The sequence below is a fragment of the Delphinapterus leucas genome, chromosome 1 (genome assembly GCF_059928025.1).
Source record: "Delphinapterus leucas isolate spDelLeu-1000000601 "Yukka" chromosome 1, BTC_Dleu_Yukka2, whole genome shotgun sequence".
Classification (NCBI taxonomy): Eukaryota; Metazoa; Chordata; class Mammalia; order Artiodactyla; family Monodontidae; genus Delphinapterus; species Delphinapterus leucas.
This window is the reverse complement of record NC_143129.1, coordinates 190,386,546-190,405,207: the sequence shown is the minus strand read 5'-3', so window position 1 is coordinate 190,405,207 and position 18,662 is coordinate 190,386,546. Positions and strand designations below refer to the sequence as shown.

Sequence of the window (18,662 nt, the reverse complement as noted above, 5' to 3'; positions counted from 1 at the left end):
CATTTATGCACACATTTTTGTGTAGACATGTTTTCATTTCTCTTGATATGTACCTAGGAGTGGAATTGCTGGGTTGCTGGGTCATATGGTAATTCTACATTTAACCTTTTGAGGAACTTCCGAACAGTTTTCTAAAGTGGCTGCACCATTTTGCATTCCTATGAACAATGTGTAAGTGCTCCAATTTCTCCACAAGCTCACCAATACTTGTTACCATCTGTCTTTTTAATTATAGCTACCCTAGGGGGTATGAAGTGGTATCTCATTGTGGTTTGATTTAAATTTCCCTGATGGTTGATGATGTCAGGCATCTTTTCGTGTGTTTATTGGCCATTTATATATCTTTGGAGAAATGTCTATTAAGATTTTTCTCCAATTTTTTAGTTGGGTTGTCTTATTATTGAGTTGAGAGAGTTATTTATATATTTTAAGTACAAACCTCTTGTCAATATGTTTTGCAAATATTTTCTCCCATTCTATGTGTCCTTCACTTTTTCGATAATCTCCTTTGAAGCCAAAAGTTTTTAATTTTTATGAAGTCCAATTTATCTTTTTTTTTTTTTTTAACCTTTTGTCACTTTTGCTTTTGGAAACATATCCAAGAAGGCTTTGTCTTCTGGACCTGGCTTCAGGTCCTTCCTGACCCAAGGTCATGAAGAATTACTCCTATATTTTCTTCTAAGTGTTTTATAATTTTAGCTCTTACACTTATGTATATCATCCATTTTTAGTTAATTTTTCTGTATGGTGTGAGGAAGGGGTTCAACTTCATTCTTTTGCATATGGATATTCAGATGTCCCAGCACAATTTGTTGAAGAGACTGTTCTTTCTTCTAATGGATTGTCTTGGCATCCTGGTTGAAAACCAAGTGACTAAAAGTGAAGGCTTCTTTCTGAACTCTGAATTCTATTCCATCAATCAATATGTTCAACCTCATGCTGGTACCACACTGTCTTGATTATTGTAGCTTTGTAGTAACTTTTGGAATCAGGAAGTTTGAGTCCTCCAACTTTGTTCTTTTTCAAGATTGTTTTGGATATTCTGGGTCCCTTGGATTTCCATATGAATTTTAGGAGCAGCTTGTCAATTTCTGCAAACATGTTAACTGGAACTTTGAAGAGATTGTGTTGAATCTATAGATCAATTTGGGAAGTACTGTCACCTTAACAATGTTAAATCTTCCAATCCACGAATGTGGAATATCTTTCCATTTATTTAGGTCTTCTTTAATTTCTTTCAACAATATTGTATAGTTTTCAAAGTATAAGTTTTGCACTTCCTTTATTAAATTTATTCATAAATGTTTTAGTCTTTTTGATGTTATTATAAATTGAATAGATTTCTTATTTCATTTTCAGATTGTTTGTTGAAAACATATAGAAATATAACTGATTTTAAAATATTGATCTTGTACCCTGCAACATTGCTTAACTCATTCATTAGTTCTAACAGTTTTTCTTAGTGCATTCCATGGAATTCTCTACATATAAGATCATGTCATTTGAACATAGATAGTTTTACCTCTTTTTTCCAATATGGATGCATTTTATTTCATTTTCTTGCCTAGTTGGCCTGGCTAGAACTTCCCACACCTTTTGCTTTTTGTTTGTTGGCTTTGGTTTTGTTTTTGTTTTGGCAGTTCTATAATTTTACTGGACAATCAGCAGATAGTTCTCATCCACATTAACTGTCTGTAGATTTTTGAAAGTGGTGACAGGTACACAGGTAACCAACGTATAGAGCTTGTTTGGTGAATCTTCATCTTCTTTATGCCCACACCTCTGACTACAAGTTGTGAGAGCAGAAATCATTTTTTTATTGCTGTGTTTTAGCAATTTGATTATGATGTTCCTTGATGCAATTTTCTTCAAACTTCTTGTGCTTGGGACTTCCCTGGTGGCGCAGTGGTTAAGACTCTGCGCTCCCAATGCAGGGTGCCTGGGTTCAATCCCTGGGAACTAGATCCCACATGCATGCCGCAACTAAGAGTTCACATGCCACAACTAAGGAGCCAGCGAGATGCAACTAAGGAGCTCACAAGCTGCAACTAAGGAGCCCACCTGCTGCAACTAAGACCTGGGGCAACCAAATAAATAAATAAAAATAAATAAATAAATAAGCAAACTTCTTGCGCTTGAGTTTCCTTGAGCTTCTTGGATCTGTGAGTTTATCATTTATGTCAAGATTGTAAAACTTCCAGTCATTATTTCTGCAAATGTTTCTCACCTTCCCCCCTCCTCTGAGACACCAATTACATGTATGTCAGGCCCTTGACGTTGACCACAGTTCACTAATGCTCTTTTCTTCCCCCAGTCCCCACTTTTTAAATCTCTGTTTTATTTTCAATAGTTTTTATTTTTATGTTTGCAGTTTACTAATAGTTTTCTCTTCAATGTCTAATCTCTAGTCTGCATTACTCCCACCCAATGTATTTCTTACATCAGACATCATAATTTTCCAAAAGTTCAGTTGGGGTTTTTGTACCTTCAATGTCTCCAAGACATTCAGTCTTTCTTCTAGCTTCTCAATCATGTGAAGTGCAGCTATAACAACTGTTTTAATGTCCTTGTCTATCACCTGTGACATTTCTAGGGTGCTTTCAATTGATTGAGCTTTCTCATTATGGGTCAGATTTTCCTGCTTCTCTGCATGCCTGGTAAACTTTTACTGGATGCCAGACATTGTGAATTTTAACGTGTTGGGTGCTGGGTATGTTTATGCTACTATAAACATTCCTGAGCTCTGTTCTGGGTGCGGCTGTTATTTGGAAGCAGTTTGATCCCTTCGGGTCTTGTTTGTAAACTTTGTTGGGCAGGCCTAGAGCAGTGCCTAACCTATGCTGATCATTCCTCACTGTTGGACAAGACCCTGCTGGGCACTCTGCCACCCGCCCTGTAGTTATGGGGTTTCCATTCTGGCTAGTGGAGACTGGAACTGTGTCTGGCCCTGTGTGAACTCAGGGGTTGTGTTGCCATCTAATTCTTTGGGTGGTCCTTTCCCTGGCCTGGAGGAGTTTCTGCACAAGGATGTTCTAATCAGGTCTGAGGGGGGACCCCTGCAGCTCTCTGGAGTTCTGTCTCTGGCACCACCTCTCTTCCTTCTGACACCCTGTCCTGTGAACTCCAGCTGCATTGGCCCCCCGGACTGTCAGCTCCACCTCCCTAACTCAGGGAGTCTCCCTGGCTTCCTGCCCTGCACCGTGGCCTGGAAACCGTCTCCAAGCAGTCAGCTGGGGCAGTGTAGGGCTCACTTCATTTCTTTTCCACTTCTCAGGGACCATTTTTTCTTTTTTGTTAAAGAGCTGGGCTTTTTTTTTTTTTTTTTAAACATGTATTTTTGGCTGTGTTTGGTCTTTGTTTCTGCGCGTGGGCTTTCTCCAGTTGCGGCGAGCGGGGGCTACTCTTCGTTGAGGTGTGCAGGCGGTGCACACCTTCTCATTGCGGTGGCTTCTCTTGTTGCGGAGCACGGGCTCTAGGCACGTGGGCTTCAGTAGTTGTGGCTCGCGGGCTTCAGTAGTTGTGGCTCGCGGGCTTCAGTAGTTGTGGCTCGCGGGCTTTAGAGGGCAGACTTAGTAGTTGTGGAGCACGGGCTCAGTTGCTCCGTGGCATGTGGGATCTTCCCGGACCAGGGCTCAAACCCGTGTCCCCTGCATTGGCAGGTGGATTCTTTTTTTCTTTCTTTCTTTTTTTTTTTTTTAATTTATTTTGGCTGTGTTGGGTCTTCGTTTCTGTGCGAGGGCTTTCTCCAGTTGCGGCAAGAGGGGGCCACTCTTCATCGCGGTGCGCGGGCCTCTCACTGTCACGGCCTCTCCCGTTGCGGAGCACAGGCCCCAGACGCGCAGGCTCAGTAGTTGTGGCTCACGGGATTAGCTGCTCCGCGGCATGTGGGATCTTCCCGGACCAGGGCTCGAACCCGTGTCCCCTGCATTGGCAGGCAGATTCCCAACCACTGCACCACCAGGGAAGCCCCGGCAGGTGGATTCTTAACCACTGTGCCACCAGGGAAGCCCAGGGACCACTCTTTTTCATGCTGCAGTTTCATATATTTTAACCAGCTTTTTAATTGTTTTAGGCAGAAGGGTAAATCTGGCCCCTGCTACTCAGTCTTGGCTGGAAGCTGTCATAATGCAGATTATTTATTTTATTTAATCCTCTCAACCACCCAGCTCCACAGGCAGGTACTATTACTAATCCCGTTTTACACTTGAGATTTTGTGACACACAGTGACAACATGCAAGGTCACAGTGACAGCAGAGGTAGGGTTCAGTCCCGGACTGTGTCAGGCGCATCCCTGAACCACTGGTGGGGAGGTCGAGGCTGTCCTGCACAGGCGCCCCGCATGGAATGTGGGGGCAGGGTGTGGACCTGCAGGTACTCCAAACACAGAGCAGACTGAAGAGGCCTGAGTCTCTGTGGGGAGGGCCCTGGCCGGCTCTGAGAGGCCTCTGTGTCCGACTCGATTTGACTGTGTCCTGACCATGAGATGGTGGGTCTCTGGCTCTGTGCGTTTGTTCTCCTCAGTTACCTGCCCAGGTGGAGACTAGTTCTGGTGGGCTGGTTACTGAGAGCCCAGAGGCAGGTGTGCTCCAGGAACAAGTGGTAACTGTCTCCCTTTCCCTTTCCCTCCTCCAGACTTCCCTCAAGGCCACATCACTGTTCCACGCCATGGCAGTGAAAGCTCGGAATCCTAACCACTAGGTCACCAAGTTTCTCAGCTACGTCTGAGAAACCTGCAGCAGCGTCACAGCTGCACCGGTCACAGCTGCGGGCCCTGTCAGCACAGCCACCGAGCTCTAGGCACCCTTTGGGACTGGGACACTTGATGAAATAAAATTTATATTTTGGGAATTCCCTGGCGGTCCAGTGGTTAGACTCGGCACTCTCACTGCTGGGGCCCGGGTTCGATCCCTGGTTGGGGAACTAAGATCCTGCAAGCCTTGCAGCACGGGCCAAAAAAAAACTTATATTTTATGGCAGGACAAGAGAAAATTAAACATAAGATTCTCTCCGTGTGTTTGTTTGCGCCTCCTCCCTTCCTGACCCGCCATGTGCATCTGCATCACGCGCGAACCGGAGCTCCTCCAAGGTGGGGCGCCTGTTCCATCGGAAAGATCAGTTTTTTTCTTCTGATGCCAGCAATGTAACTTCTTAAAGAATAGAGTCCCTGGGCTTCCCTGGTGGCTCAGTGGTTAAGAATCCACCTGCCGATGCAGGGGACACGGGTTCGAGCCCTGGTCCGGGAAGATCCCACATGCCGCGAAGCAGCTAAGCACGTGAGCCACAACTACTGAGCCTGTGCTCTAGAGCCCGCGAGCCACAACTACTGAAGCCTGTGAGCCACAACTACTGAACCTGCGCTCTAGAGCCTGCGAGCCACAACTACTGAGCCCGTGCCCCACAACTACTGAGCCTGCGCTCTAGAGCCCGCGAGCCACAACTACTGAAGCCCACGTGCCTAGAGACTGTGCTCTGCAACGAGAGAAGACACGACAATGAGAAGCCTGTGCACCGCAACGAAGAGTAGCCCCCGCTCGCGGCAACTAGAGAAAGCCCACACACGCAGCAACGAAGACCTGATGCAGCCCAAAATAAAAACAAATAAATAAATAAATTTATTAAAAAAAAAGAAAAGAAAGAAATGTATTCATCATGGACCCAGAGGCTGGTACCAGCACAGGCAGGTTCCCGTGAGGACCTCTTCCAGGCGTGAAGCCTGCCTTCTGGCTGTGTCCTCACATGGCCGACAGAGTGGGCGAAAGCTCTCCCATCTCGTCCCTCTGTAAGGGCACTAATCTCATTCCATGACCCCATCCCCTCCCAGAGGCCCCTCTTAAGGCCACCACCTTGGGGGGCAGGTTTCAACATATGAATTAGCAGGGAAGGCGGGGAGGCAGTAAGGGTTGTGGACACAAACATTTAGTCCATTGGACCTGGTCTCTGCTCTGGAAAAGTCCGACCAAAGATTGCAGACTCCAAGTGGGCAGACCGGTCAGCTCAGTCCTGGGATGTTACCCTCACCTCTTAATTCAACAAAGCAAACTCCTAGGGACACAGAGAGAAGAAAGTCCCATGCACACACAGCCAGATGGTGCCCTGTCCCACCTGGCATTTCGTCCAGAGCCGGCCTCCTGATCCAAGTAGAGGAAGAAGCTTGGCCAGGTCTTGCCTAACACTTTTCTGACCTTAGGCTGGCAGCGGAAGTCCAAGCCCAGGGCCCCACAGGCCTGGGGCCTTGAGAGGCCATGAAAAGAGAGGGCCAGGAGCTGGGGATGCTCCGGCTGGAGCTTGGCCAGCCCCCGGCCCCTGCATGTGCGTGTATGGCCCAGGCCGTGGTCAGCTCATATGTTGGGGGGTGGGCGTAGGGGCCAGGAGAGGAAAGAGTTGCCTCCCCACACCCAGAGCTGCTGAGCCCTACCCCACTGTGCTAGACAAGGCAAGGGGTGCTGGGGGGACCATGGGTGAGGGGAAGGGCGTGGCCTCTGGCCCACTCGTGGGTAAGGATGGGAAGGCAGGAAGTGGGCCCCCACCTCCCCACACAGACATGGGGATTCCTTCTCTGAAGCAGGAGCCCAAAGCCACCAGATGGGTGTCAGGGTCAGGCAGTCCACCAGGAAGAGACACCTCTGAAGCAGCAGCATCCAGTTGCTTCTTGGTCACCATAGATACCAGGCTGCAAAAAGGGCTGGCATGCCCATTGAGGGCAGGTCAGTGTGGCCCTGGGGCAGGCTGGGTTCTGTGGGTCTCAGCACGGAGCATCTCCCGCACCTGTCCTTGTCTGAAGTCTGGGGCCCATGAATCCCCTACGCCATGCCCTGTCAGTTACCAGAACAGAAATGGGCCCCTGCCCTGCCCAGGAGCCACAGGGATGGGCCTTGGCTGTCCCTGCACCCCCAGCTGGAGCTCACGGGGAAGCGACTTCCAGGCAGACATCAGGCCAACCCACTCCGCTCTTCACAGCTTCAACGGCTGTTTCCGGGTCCCGCCCCGCCTGACCTCTTCCACAACCCCATCAAGTGGGCACGTGGTGGTGGCCCTGGGTGGCGGTGGGCACATTAGTTGTTTATTGCTATTGTTATTTATATTTATTTTAATTTTACATAAAACATCATTGTTATTTATAGCTGCATGACAAATTAACCTACAATTCAGCAGTTTAAATCAACAGACGTTTATTATGTCGCACAGTTTCTGAGGGATAGGAGTCAAGTAGCTGCTCAGCTGGGTGATTCTGGCTCTCAGTCTCTCAGCGTTGCCCGTGAGATGCCGGCAGTGACTGGGGTCTCATCTGAAGGCTCGACAGGGCTGGAGGATCTGCTTCTAAACACCACACTCTGTTGGCCTCTCCATAGCAAAGAACAGCTGGCCTCTCTCAGAGTGGAGAATATGAGACAAAGAGGTAGGCCAGGATGCCCCTGCAACCTCGTCTTCTACAGGACCTTACTGGTCACGCAGGTCAACCTCAGTACATTTACAAGGCTGAATACCAGGTGGGGGCTCTTGGGGGCCTCCTTCCTTGCCCAAGGGTGCATCCTAAGATGGGTATGCCCCCCAGGGCTCCATGGAGCAGAGAGGAGCCAGGCACATCTGCAGGACCTTCTGGGCTCAGCTTCTTCCTCGGGAAAAGGGAGCAGGCCCTGGAGCCAGGGCATGCCAGTGCATGCCAGGGGAGAGGAAGAGGCTGCTGGGGCCTAGAGACACTCGGGCAACCGCAGGAGTTCTGGTGGGGGTGCTAATGCCTCACCTCTCACAAGCCAGGGCTCCAAGCAGCCCCAGGCCCTGCCCCACCCCAAATTCCCAAGTGACTGGAGTTTCATAGGCCTGGCCAGGAGGACTTCTGTCACCATGAGGACTAATTCTTTCTCCATATTTCAAACACCTATGACTTGCTGTCATTGTCTGGTCCCCAAGCCCTGACCCCACAGGCGAGACAGAGGGGCCCAGCGTCACAGGGCTCCACAGGGCTGAGACACCCACAGAGGCAGGCAGATCACCTGACCTTGCACATGAATTCAGCAAACATTTATTGACCCTTGGTCCCTGCCAGGGTCCAATTGGGCTGGAAGGAGGCCACAGATGAATGAGGCTCCACCTGCCAGTGGAGGAGAAATGATCAGCAGGCCTTCTGGCCACACCCTCCCCCCAGGAGGAGGCAGTTCTGATTCCTCCCACACACCCCCAACACAGCCACCCGAGAAGATGCTTCCTCTATTATTCTGCAGGAAAGGCCTGCAAGACAAAAGCCAAGCCAAAGGGATGGAGGGGGACAGAGGAAATTACCCAGAGCCCCTCTGAGGCATGGGAGGGGGCAGGAAACGGGCAGAGAAGGGGGGAGGGTGGCAGTAGGAAGAGCCCCTGGTGTGACGGGGAGACCCCCCCCAACCCAGCTCTCCACGGATGGCGCAGGTGTCCAGGCTGAGTGGGGAGAGAGGTGTGGCCTCCTCCCACAGACAAGGATACTGCGGAGGGGTGGCCTGGGGAGGGGCCCAGCCTCAGCCCCCGGTGTGCTCCCTCACACCCCCCTAATCTAACCAAGGGCGACACCCTCGGCAAACCTCCTGGCTCCTCCTTCATCCAAGCTAATTAACGAGGTCTGTATGGCCTGAGCCCGACCTGAGCGTCTTCCTGTTCCAGGCAGGTGCTGGGGACAGGAGTGAGTGACAGAGACACGCCCTGGCCTCCAGAGCCCTCGGAGCCTGGGGTGGCTGCCTCAGGTGGGAAAGTGGGGAGAGAATGGGGCGGGGGGGGGGTGAGTACAAGGGATAGAGACGGGAGGAGCTTGCTTGTCTGAGGAACAGTGTGGTTCCCTCTGAGCCTGAGAGGTCCCTGGAGGGCTAACAGGGTGCTCGGCGCAAAGATCCCTTTGGCAATAGCGTCTTGAGAACAGATGGCCGGGGACAGGAAGTAAGGAAGTAAGGGAGGGGGCAAGGCCCTGGAACGGAGGTGGGGGGGTCTGGTCTGGCGCTGTCGCCACCCTCTCCCTGGAGAAGGGAGAGTGTGATGACCCAAGTTCCAGGTGACCTTCCCAGGCAGCCCTTCTCTCTCTGGCCACCAGGTGGGGTGCTCCCCCTACCCACGGACCCACCCACCCAGCTTCATATCCCAAAGCACCCCCCCCAACCCCTCCTGCACTGAGGCCCTCCCTGAGCGGTTCCCCTCCCCCAGCCAAGCTGAACTTCTGGCTTCTGAAATGGACCCTCTACAATTCTCCTGCTGGGAGGGCCTCCCAGGCTGGTCAGGAGCAACTCCCCCACAGTCCTGCCGGAGCCCCGGCTCTCCCAGCCTCCCCAGGGCCTGTGTGCAGAGGGTGCGGCACCCGGCCTGCATGGCTGCAACTGTCCAGGACCACTGGCCTGGGCCCTGGACACTCAGGAAGATGGGCCAGGCAGCTAGAGGCCGGGGAGGAACTGGCTTGGTGGGACGTGGCAGGCCCTGCCGGGTGTGCACAGCTGAGTCCAGGAGGGCAGGTGAACCCTGCGCATGACACGGGCACGGGAGCTGATGGGGCCACTGGAGGAGGGGCGGGCCAGCCCCGGCAGTGATTCACCCTCCTCCTCCGCGATGGTCCCTGGCCAGGCAGGCGGCCGGCAACCATCAGGTGAACTTGGCTGTGGTTGGGAAACAGATCTTGCCTCAGCCTCAGCAGGGCTCAGGATGAGACACTGCAGTCCCAGCTGCGTGCCTTGGACCACGCCCTCACCGCACCTGGAGCACAGCCCCCAGCAGCAGCCTGGGGAGGCCTGGGACCACAGGACAGCGACTCCCGGGGTGGCGGGTGGGGGGCCATGCCCAACGCTGCCTAGGATCGCTGTATTGTAGGGTGAACAAACAGCCGGTGCTCAGGACGGACGCGTAGGCCGGACCAATGCCAGTTCCTTTGTACTGAAGGGGGACCTCCCCTCTCAGGGCAGGATGGGGCACACAGCAGGGCTGGACTCTGGCAGGAGAAGCGCCCCAGCACTAAGTACCCTTTGTCGGGCTGGCCCCCGTTCCCTGCCCCTGGGACTCAGATGCCCTCTCCTGCTGGCAGCCCTCTCCTGGGCAGACACTGGCCTGGGGCAGGCTCAACGCATGGGTGGGCACAGGCAGCTTTGTGCTTGGCCACAAGAAGGCAGGACGTGGAACAGGCCAGAACCGAAGCTTCAGGGACAGTCAGCCCTCACCACAGCTCAGCACCAAGACAACAGTGTGAAAATACGTGTCTCCACCTTCCAGGGTCCTCACGAGTGAGAGCGGGAAACAACATGCCCAGTGATGCTGCGGGACCGCTTCCCAGCACGGGGAGACATTCTGGAAAAAGTGATGACTGGCCCCGTCCTGCCTGAGCCTCCCGAGGGACCTCTCACACACCCTCCCCCCCCCCCCACTCCAAGGCGGGTCGCGGCTCCAGCGCAGTTAGATACAGGCAAACGCAAGGCCGGCCGAACCTCCGCGCCGGGCACCTGCGGGCCCAGGTGGGAGCAGAACCCCCGCGGCCCGCCCTGCCCGCTCGCGCGAAGACACCCGCCGACCCCGCTGCCGGGCCTCTGCCGGACTGGACCCTTCACGAAGACGACAAAACAAAGCTCCCGACGCGGTCTCTGGAAATAAATATTTTCTGGCACAGTCTCAGCGGGTTCTGGGGCCGCGACCTCACCGCAGCCACGGCCTCCAGGGTGCACCCCGGCCCTGAGCCGCGGCCCCGGGGGCGGCGAGGGGCTCCCCCGTCCGGCCTGGCAGGAAGGGCGGCGCCAAGACCGCCCCGGAGCGCGGCAAGGGGCAGGGGCCGTCGAAGGCTGGCGGCGGCGAGCGGCCCGCGTAAACCGCGGGCGCCAGAACTTCGGCAGCGGGGGCCGGTGGAAGCGGGCGGCGCAAGGGCCCCAGCCGGGCCAGGCAGGTCGCCAGATGGCCGAGCAGGCGGGACCGCACGTCGGCCGGGACGCCCTCGCAGCCAGCCAGGAAGCGATTCACCTCGGCCAGACACTCGTGAAAGCCGGCGCGGTACTTGCCCAGGACTGCCGGGTCGGCGCGGAGGGCGGCTGCGGACAGGCGGCAGGGGACAGGCGGTCGGGGCCCGCGGTGGCGGCGGCTCCGGCCCCAGAGCCCTCGCCGCCGCCGCCCGCGCTCACCTGTCACCTGCACGCGCCGCAGGCTCTGCAGGTGCTTCACGGTCAGCTCCAGGATGTCCGCCTTCTCCAGCTTCGAGCGGCGGGAGCTCTGGGGGCGGGGCCGGTGTGAGCGGCTGGCAGCCCAGGAGCGCCGGGATTCCAGGCTCCCCGATCTCGCCCTCCCGCCCCCCGACTCACCTCTTTCCTGAGGGCGTCCAGGAGGAGGCTCTGGAGCTGAGCGAGGCTCTCGTTGATGCGCGCTCGGCGCCGCTTCTCCATGACGGGCTTGGAGGACTGCAGGGCCGGCAGCGGCTGAGTCCCCCGGGCGTCAGCTCCCCTCTCCCCCCCGCTCCAGCCAACCGCGTCCGGCCGGGTCCCCACCTTCCGGTGCTCGGCCGCGCTCCGGGGCTGGTCCGGGGTCCGGCGGGCACCGGCCGGCGCTCCCGCCCGCGGCGAGGCCCTCAGCTTCCCCGGGGTGTCGGCAGGCATGGTGCGCCCCCGCGCAGCGCGGGGCCGAGGGCGGGCCGGACGCACGGCTTCCCGAGCCCCTCTCCCGCGGGTTCCAGGCTCCGGGACCGAGCGCGCGCAGCCAGCCGCCTGGCTATTTAAGGAAGCGCCGCCGCGGGGCGTGTGAATCCGGCTCCGCGTTCTTTCCCACACTCGCGCCAGCCAATGAGCCGCCGGCTCCGGGCAGCCCGCTCCCGGCCGCAGCCCCCGCTGGCTGTCAGTCACGCGGCCGCTCCCGGCCCACCGACCCCGCGGGCGACAAAGGCGAGCCGGGGCACCCCGCCCGCGCCCGCGTCTGGCGGCGCCGGGCCGAGGCGGGGAAGTCGCCGCGCCCGCTCCGCCGTTCCGAGCGGTGCGCCGGGAGGGGACCTCTCCGGGAAGGCGGAGGCGCGAGGCTCACCTTCCGGGCGAGCTGGGGCCGCGGGAAATCTGAAAGGAAAACTCGCGAGGGGAACCGGGTGAGGCGCCCCCGAGGAGCCGGCGAGCCTCGGCCCGCGCGCCTCTGCTCTCCGCGGACCCAGCCGGGCCCTCGGGCCTCCGCGCGGCCTGCGAATCTGACCCCCGCCGGCTGCAGCACCTGCACGAGGCCCGTGACACAGTGGACGTGGAACACCAGCCGCTGGGCAGGAGAGAGGCTGGCCGGCCAAGGTCGTAGACAGGCAGAGTGGCATCACGGGACCAGTGAAGGTGATGCCACAAGGCGGGCGGTGTGACGTCATCAGTCAGGCAGGATGACGTCATGGAACAGAATGTAAGGCTGTCACTGGTCAGGCTGGTGACGTCTCAGGGTTAAGGTCGATGATGACACAAGCCAGATGGGGTGATGTCATGGTCGCTGGTGATGTCAGTCTCTTCCAGATTACCCAACAGTGAGCCAAGCACCAGCAAAGTAGGGCTCACAAAAAATGAGGGACACTTGTTAAAATTTTGTTTTTTAGTTCAAAGTGGCGTTGTGGGGAAAAAAGAGGGCTAAGCTTATTTTCGCGTTTGATGTTTTCATTCTGAATTCCCTTGCGCCAGCACTCTGGTCTTCTGAGTACTGAGGGTTCCAGCCCACTGTGGCCTGGCGGCCGTCTTGTCGGCATCGCACAGATGTCTCCTGAGGCCCACGGTAGACCCGTCCTGCCCTTGGGGCTGAGGAAGCGTCTCGCGGGTTCTAATCCGACGCGGGGGGCGACGGCAAACAAAGTTATGTCACAGTTGCCAGAGACAGAAAGAAATGGGTAGGTTGCTGGGGGAGAGGAAACCCCTCTTTCGACTGGGTGGTTCGGACGGCTTCTTTGCGGTGGGTTCCAGGAAAGAAGGCAGATCTGCAAGGCCCGGAGAGGAAGTGGCATGCCCAGGGTGGAAAGGGACCACAGGCCCGAGGGAGGAGGGGCAGGGGCAGGTGGGCGCGGGGCCTGGGAGAGTCGTGCTGGGCTTTTCGGAGCAGCGGAGTGGGCCGACTGGCAGCTCGGAAGGGTCACCTCGGTCCTAGGCGTACCTAGTGGGTGAGGTCGCCGGCTGGCCCCTTACCCATCACCAGTTCCCGGGGTCCCAGCCCGGGGTCACGGTGTAGACGCCTTTTCTCCTTTCTGAGGCCAACCTAGTCTGGCCCCAGCCTCGCCCTCTGGAACCCCCCAACCCCACCCCCGGCGCGAAACCGACCTCTCAGCGGTGTGCGGGGGCGCCCGGGGCGGGGCGGGAGGCGGCTACACTGGGTGTGTCTGTGGGCTGTCGCCCCCGAGGCCAGGCCCCAGAGGCGCAGCCCCGGAGGAGTGGAGGAGCGTGCGGGGCGGGGAGCGTTGGGAAGCCGCGGGCGTCGGGCAGGAGCGGGCGGTGGGGACCCACCCAGAGCACAAAGCCCTGGGAGCGCTGACTGCCCCGGCGCCGGGGTGGCTGGGACCAGCCCTGAGGTGGATGAGGCCGCGGGGGTCGCGGAGTCCCCACCCCGCCCTCACCCCCGCCGGCGGGCTGCGCGCAGGAGAGAAAGCCCGCGAGTGCCCCGCTGGGAAGCGTCGGCGGAACCCCAGGCCGGCAGGCGGGGCGCTGGGACCCGGTCTGGGTGGGCTCAGCCCCCCACCCCCAGGAGACCACACAGGCAGGGGGTTCAGACCGCAAGGAGAGGCTCGAGGAGCCATGTTTGACCATTCTTTACCTGCTAGTGGTTAGACGGGTTCGCTTACCCTCCGGTACCTGTTTCCTCACTTGTAAAATGGGCTATCTTTTCATTTATCCCTGGGTTGTTGGGAAGATAAATGAGCTCCTATTCTGAAAACACGCAGCACATGTCAGCTTCAGTTGTTACTGCCTGGGGGAAGGAAGCAGACGCAGGCAGGGAGGAGCCACCTGGACTCACCTCGGCCATGTGCCCCTCTGCACCCTCTGCCCTCTGAGACGCCCCCTCCCCACCCAGGGTCTCCAGGGGCCTGTGTCTTGGCCTCCCAGCCCCAGCCCCAACAAGGAGACTTCACTAGCCCAGAACAAAGTGAGTTTCCCTGGGGTTGTCACCCACACCGTCTGTGTGGTCATGTCTCTGGGCCCTCCTACCTCTGGCCGTCCCCCCACCCCGCCTTTTACATCTGGGCTTGATCTCTGGTAGGGCCACCGGGTCTCCTGGGGGTCGTAGGGGCTCCCTTGCTCTGAGCAAGGAGGGAGAGTCCTGGGCTGCAGTTGGGAAATAGTGCTGAGGAACACTGTGGAATGTTGCATTTTCCAAAGATGGCTACAACAACATCTCCCACTCCAAATACCCTTATGGTGCACCTTGGCGAGATTTTGTGATGACATCGACCAGCAAAGACAGGGGCAGGGGTGAGATGTGAATTCTGAGGCTGGACCTTAAAAATGCCACACACGTTCACCTTGCTGTCTTGGGAAACCCGCTCTTGGAACCCGTTTGCCCCTCTGTGAGGAAGCCCAAACTGGCCCCATGGAGAGGTCCCAAGGGGAGGCCACTGAGCCAGGAGCCCAGAAATCTCAGCTGCTGGACAGGTGATCCCAACCTGCTGCTTCAGAGCCCCCACCTCATGCCTTCCCAGCTGCTTCTGGGTGCTTTGTTCCAATTCTTGATTCACAGAATAGGACAGTTGTTACTGTGACCTTTGGGGGTCATTTGTTACACAACAGTAGTAACTGGAATAACTAAGATGGCCCAAACCCTGGATCTGGTCCTCTGCCCCGCCCCTCCCCCTCCCCCACCCCACTCCCACCCCACTCCCCATCTTGTTCCTTCCTTTCTCCGGCAGGAAGAGAGGCGCCGGAGCCTGCAGCCCTGGCTGTCGAGCTGACGATCTGAGTTGATTTTTGCAAGCCATCAAAGGCCAACTATTTGTCTTCCTAGATCCAGGCTTGAGTGGGCCAAGCCCCCGTTGGCTGGTGGTCCCAGGGGCATCTCCAGGGCCCACTGGTGGCCACCGGGTTTGGGGAGCAGGGGGCTGAGGCAGGAAAGTCAGTGGGGGAGTCTGTGTGGAAAGACGGGTGTATTTCCCAGGCCAGACACTGGGCTCCAGCCTTGGGTTGCGGGGGGAGGGATGGTCCTCTGCCTACCGTGACAGCGTTCCACACAACATCATTCAGACAGTGTCCCTTGGGGGTCTGCCACGTGCGATCTGTGAACACGTCCCTCCCAACCTCCAACATGGGGGTGGCACCTGCATTCCCACTCTGCCCCTCAGCATTCCACAGGCATATGAGCCCCAGAACATCAGAGACATCACAGACCACCCCCTCCGGCACCCCTTACCCTCCTGTTCCTTCCTCTTCTGCCAAGAGGCAACGGCCTGTGGACTCAGGCAGCCAGGACCAGAGTTGCCAAGTAACCAGGCTAGAACTGTTGCAGGTCCTCTCCTGCAGCACGGGAGTTGGTCGCTGGGACGATAAAGTGGCAGAGGCCAGGGCTGGAGGAATCCAGCCTTCAGGCTAGAAATGAGGGAAGCAGATAGCCAGGACCCAGGCAGAAGCCAGGAGCACCAGGATGCCGACAACGAGGCTTGAGGTTCAAGGGCAGTCCCCACCCCTGTGACTGAGGGGGCGTCTTCCACCCTTACAGGTCATGAGACCAACGTACCTTCCCTCGGCCACCTGATGCCAGGTAGTGGGAGCATCCTCCCAACACCCGATGCATGACGGTACCTTCCCCGTGATCTGGGCGCTGTCAACATCTTTCTCCTGAATTGCGCGTTGACACCTCTCCACATTTGGGGAGCCATGTCCCCCAACTTCTGGGTGGTGACAGAATCTCCTTCCAACCCCTATCTGCCTGGCACGCTGCCTCCCTGTGGGCCCCCGTGGGTGCTGCTTTTCTCTCCACTCTCCTTGGGCCGGCGCTCCTGGGGAGAGGTAAGCTTCCCTGTCCTTCCTGCTTGGCGCGTCCAGACCGGTGTCTTCTTCACCAAAAAAGCCCTAGCTTTGAAACCTCACCTTATTAACAGACCACCGCTTTCTTACCAGACCACACAGACTACAGTCGACCGAAACCTTCCTGAAGGGTTTACTCCTGGTTCCCTGTCACCTTCTCCAGACACTCCTGTCACAGTTTCTGGTGATTTCAAAATCCACACGGATGAGCCTCCAACTTTCTGGACTTCCTCGCCTCCACGGGGTGTCCTGGTGTAGCGTCAATAACTAAGCTCCGGATCCCAGGTGCTGGGTGTTGACTGTAGCTCTCAGTTTCCCACCCACCCTGGAGGCCCCACCCACCGGAAGCCCCGCCCACAGGGGCCAGGTCCGGGCTGGAGCCTGAGGCGGAAGGTCCAGCGCCCTTCGGCTGCTGTTCCAACAGCGTCGCCTGGGGTCCTGCCTCCTCCCTCCACATCCCCAGCCCTTTCTCTCAGGTCCTGTCTCCCGCCCCCCGTGACTCAGCAGGGCCCCAGCTTCTCCTCGTGCCTTTCAGTTCTCTGGTACTTGGGGAGCAAGTCTTCACACTAACTCTTCTGTCCAGACAGCTGGAGAGGTCTCTGCCTGGTGAGGGAGCCTGAGTGAGGCTCCAGCCTCCTCTGCATCTGACCCTCTCAGAGTTCTCAGACCAACATTCTGCCATCATCCTGACGCTTGGAGTCCACTCGCAATGCTTCCCCATCAGGTCCTCCAGCAGCTCTGTCTCCCTGATGTATCCAAACGCCCACTTCTGACCTCTTGCGCTCTCACCACCGGCTGCAAGCCTCCACCACCTTCGGCCTGGATTTTTGCAGAAGCTCTTTGCCATGGCAAGGAGGCCAGTGTTGGAGCCAAGCACTTGGTGGGGGAGGCGGGCAGGAGAGGAGATGAGAGGGCCAGCAGAGTGGCCAGACGAAGCCTAAGCTCCGAAGCCTAAGCATATACGTCCCAGAAGCACGACCACTGGGATGTATACGCAGTAGCCTGGGCGAGAGGTGACTGTGCCCTGGACCAGGGTGCACAGGTGTACGTGGTGAGGACTGCGAACTTCTTGGGAGGGTTTTTTGCTGTTACTGCTGCTGTTAGATCATTGAAGGGCTTAAAAATAAAAGCAAGTGTGTTAAACATGATATAGATACTGTCTTAAAGGTTTAAGGAAGTTTAAGGTAGTTTGTAAATGAAACCAAATATTAACCAAAGACCCCTTTATAAGTGGCTGTTGTAATTTCATAAATAGGATATTCAGGCAGGTTTGTGACTAGAATTTATATATTCTGTGGTCATGTTATTAGGTGCATACAAATTTAAAATCTTTTTTTTTTTTTTTTTTTTTACCAATGAACTCAACCTTATATTGCTATGCAACCTTCTGTATCTAATAATGCTTTGTAAGTGTAAGGCCAACTGGCCCGAGGCAGGGGAACGCAATCAGACTCACAGGTTGCATCAGACCGAAACTTTCCAGACCACCCAGTTCCAGAAACTGACCTGGAGACTTTCCGGACCACCCAGTTCCAGGAACTGACCTGGGGATTTTCCACCCGGCCCAGCCTTCCCGCCTTTCGAGGGGCGGGACTAACGGTCCCCCAGGATACCCGAAAAGACCACCAGACAAGGAATACCCTGCGCCCTCCCGGATTCACCACACCCCTTTCCCTTCTTCCCCTATAAATTCTGCCCAAACCCTCGCCCGCGCGCGACTTCCCTGGCCCCTTTCTCTCGGACCAGTGAACCTCGCCCAATACAGCTTGCTTCAGCTCTCCTCCGTTTCTTGGTGCCGCTCCTTACAATAAGATTTCTTTGTTAATCTGTTAATAAAATCGTTAATGTAGCCACATTGGCTTCCTTTTAGTTAACATTTACCTGGTAGGTTTATTTTCATCCTTTTACTTTCAGTTTCCCATATCCTTATATTTCAGATGATCCGTGTCTTCTGTAAGCCACATAAAATCAGATTATTTTTAACCAGGCTGACAACCCTGGTCATTTAGTCCCCCTGGATTTCAGACCTCTGCTCTGTAGAACTGTGAGGGAATACATTTCTGTTGTTTTAAGCCACCAGTTTGTGGTGACTTAAAAGCCACCAAGACAGGGAGACACGTGCTTCCAGGTGCTATCACTTTGTCTGCCTAAAGCCTTTGTGTTTAGTTCCTCTTGTCAAAAACAGGTGACAGGGCTTCCCTGGTGGCGCAGTGGTTGAGAGTCCGCCTGCAATGCAGGGGACACGGGTTCGTGCCCCGGTCCGGGAACATCCCACGTGCTGTGGAGTGGCTGGGCCCCTGAGCCATGGCCCCCTGAGCCATGGCCGCTGAGCCTGCGCGTCCGGAGCCTGTGCTCCGCAACAGGAGCGGCCACAGCAGTGAGAGGCCCGTGTACCGCAAAAAAAAAAAAAAAAAAAAAGCAGGTGACATTCAATGAAGTAACTAAAAGAAAATACTCTATTACTGTATGTCAGTATTAAGAAATTAGGAGACATATGCCATGTTTTTTTCTCTTTTTAAATTTTTAAAATTTTTTAATTTCTTTTTAAAAATTTTAAATTGTTGTATCTTTGCCATGTTTAATAATGGTCATCTGGGGACTTCCCTGGCGGTCCAGTGGTTAAGACTCCTAGCTCCCAATGCAGGGGACATGGGTTCAATCCCTGGTCAGGAAACTAAGATCCTGTATGCCGCACCGCATGGCCAAAAACAAAAACAAAATAATGGTCATCT

At 55.9% G+C, this 18,662-nt stretch overlaps 1 protein-coding gene across 4 annotated transcripts; it reads right to left on the bottom strand.

Annotated features, from left to right (window-relative positions):
- Nucleotides 1-7,051: 7,051 nt before the first annotated feature.
- HES4 (hes family bHLH transcription factor 4) lies at nt 7,052-11,971 on the bottom strand. Of its 4 annotated transcripts, XM_022598572.3 has the most exons (4): nt 11,467-11,971; nt 11,284-11,379; nt 11,107-11,194; nt 7,052-11,016 (listed from the first exon to the last, which is right to left on the bottom strand). In XM_022598572.3, exons 1-4 carry the CDS (start codon nt 11,572-11,574, stop codon nt 10,631-10,633), a joined length of 678 nt encoding a protein of 225 aa, XP_022454280.1. In that variant the 5' UTR covers nt 11,575-11,971; the 3' UTR covers nt 7,052-10,630. The 4 variants fall into 4 exon arrangements, with proteins under 4 accessions (XP_022454280.1, XP_089758700.1, XP_089758698.1 ...); XM_089902574.1 differs by having other exon boundaries at nt 11,284-11,664; XM_089902572.1 differs by having other exon boundaries at nt 7,052-11,194; nt 11,467-11,664.
- Nucleotides 11,972-18,662: the final 6,691 nt, after the last annotated feature.

Excerpts from the sequence above, each read along its gene's own strand:
- HES4 (XM_089902581.1), bottom strand. The coding sequence starts at position 11,574 with ATGCCTGCCGACACCCCGGGGAAGCTGAGGGCCTCGCCGCGGGCGGGA. Across the intron at positions 11,195-11,283 it reads TGGACGCCCTCAGGAAAGAG|AGCTCCCGCCGCTCGAAGCT; the intron begins GTGAGTCGGGGG and ends CCCCGCCCCCAG.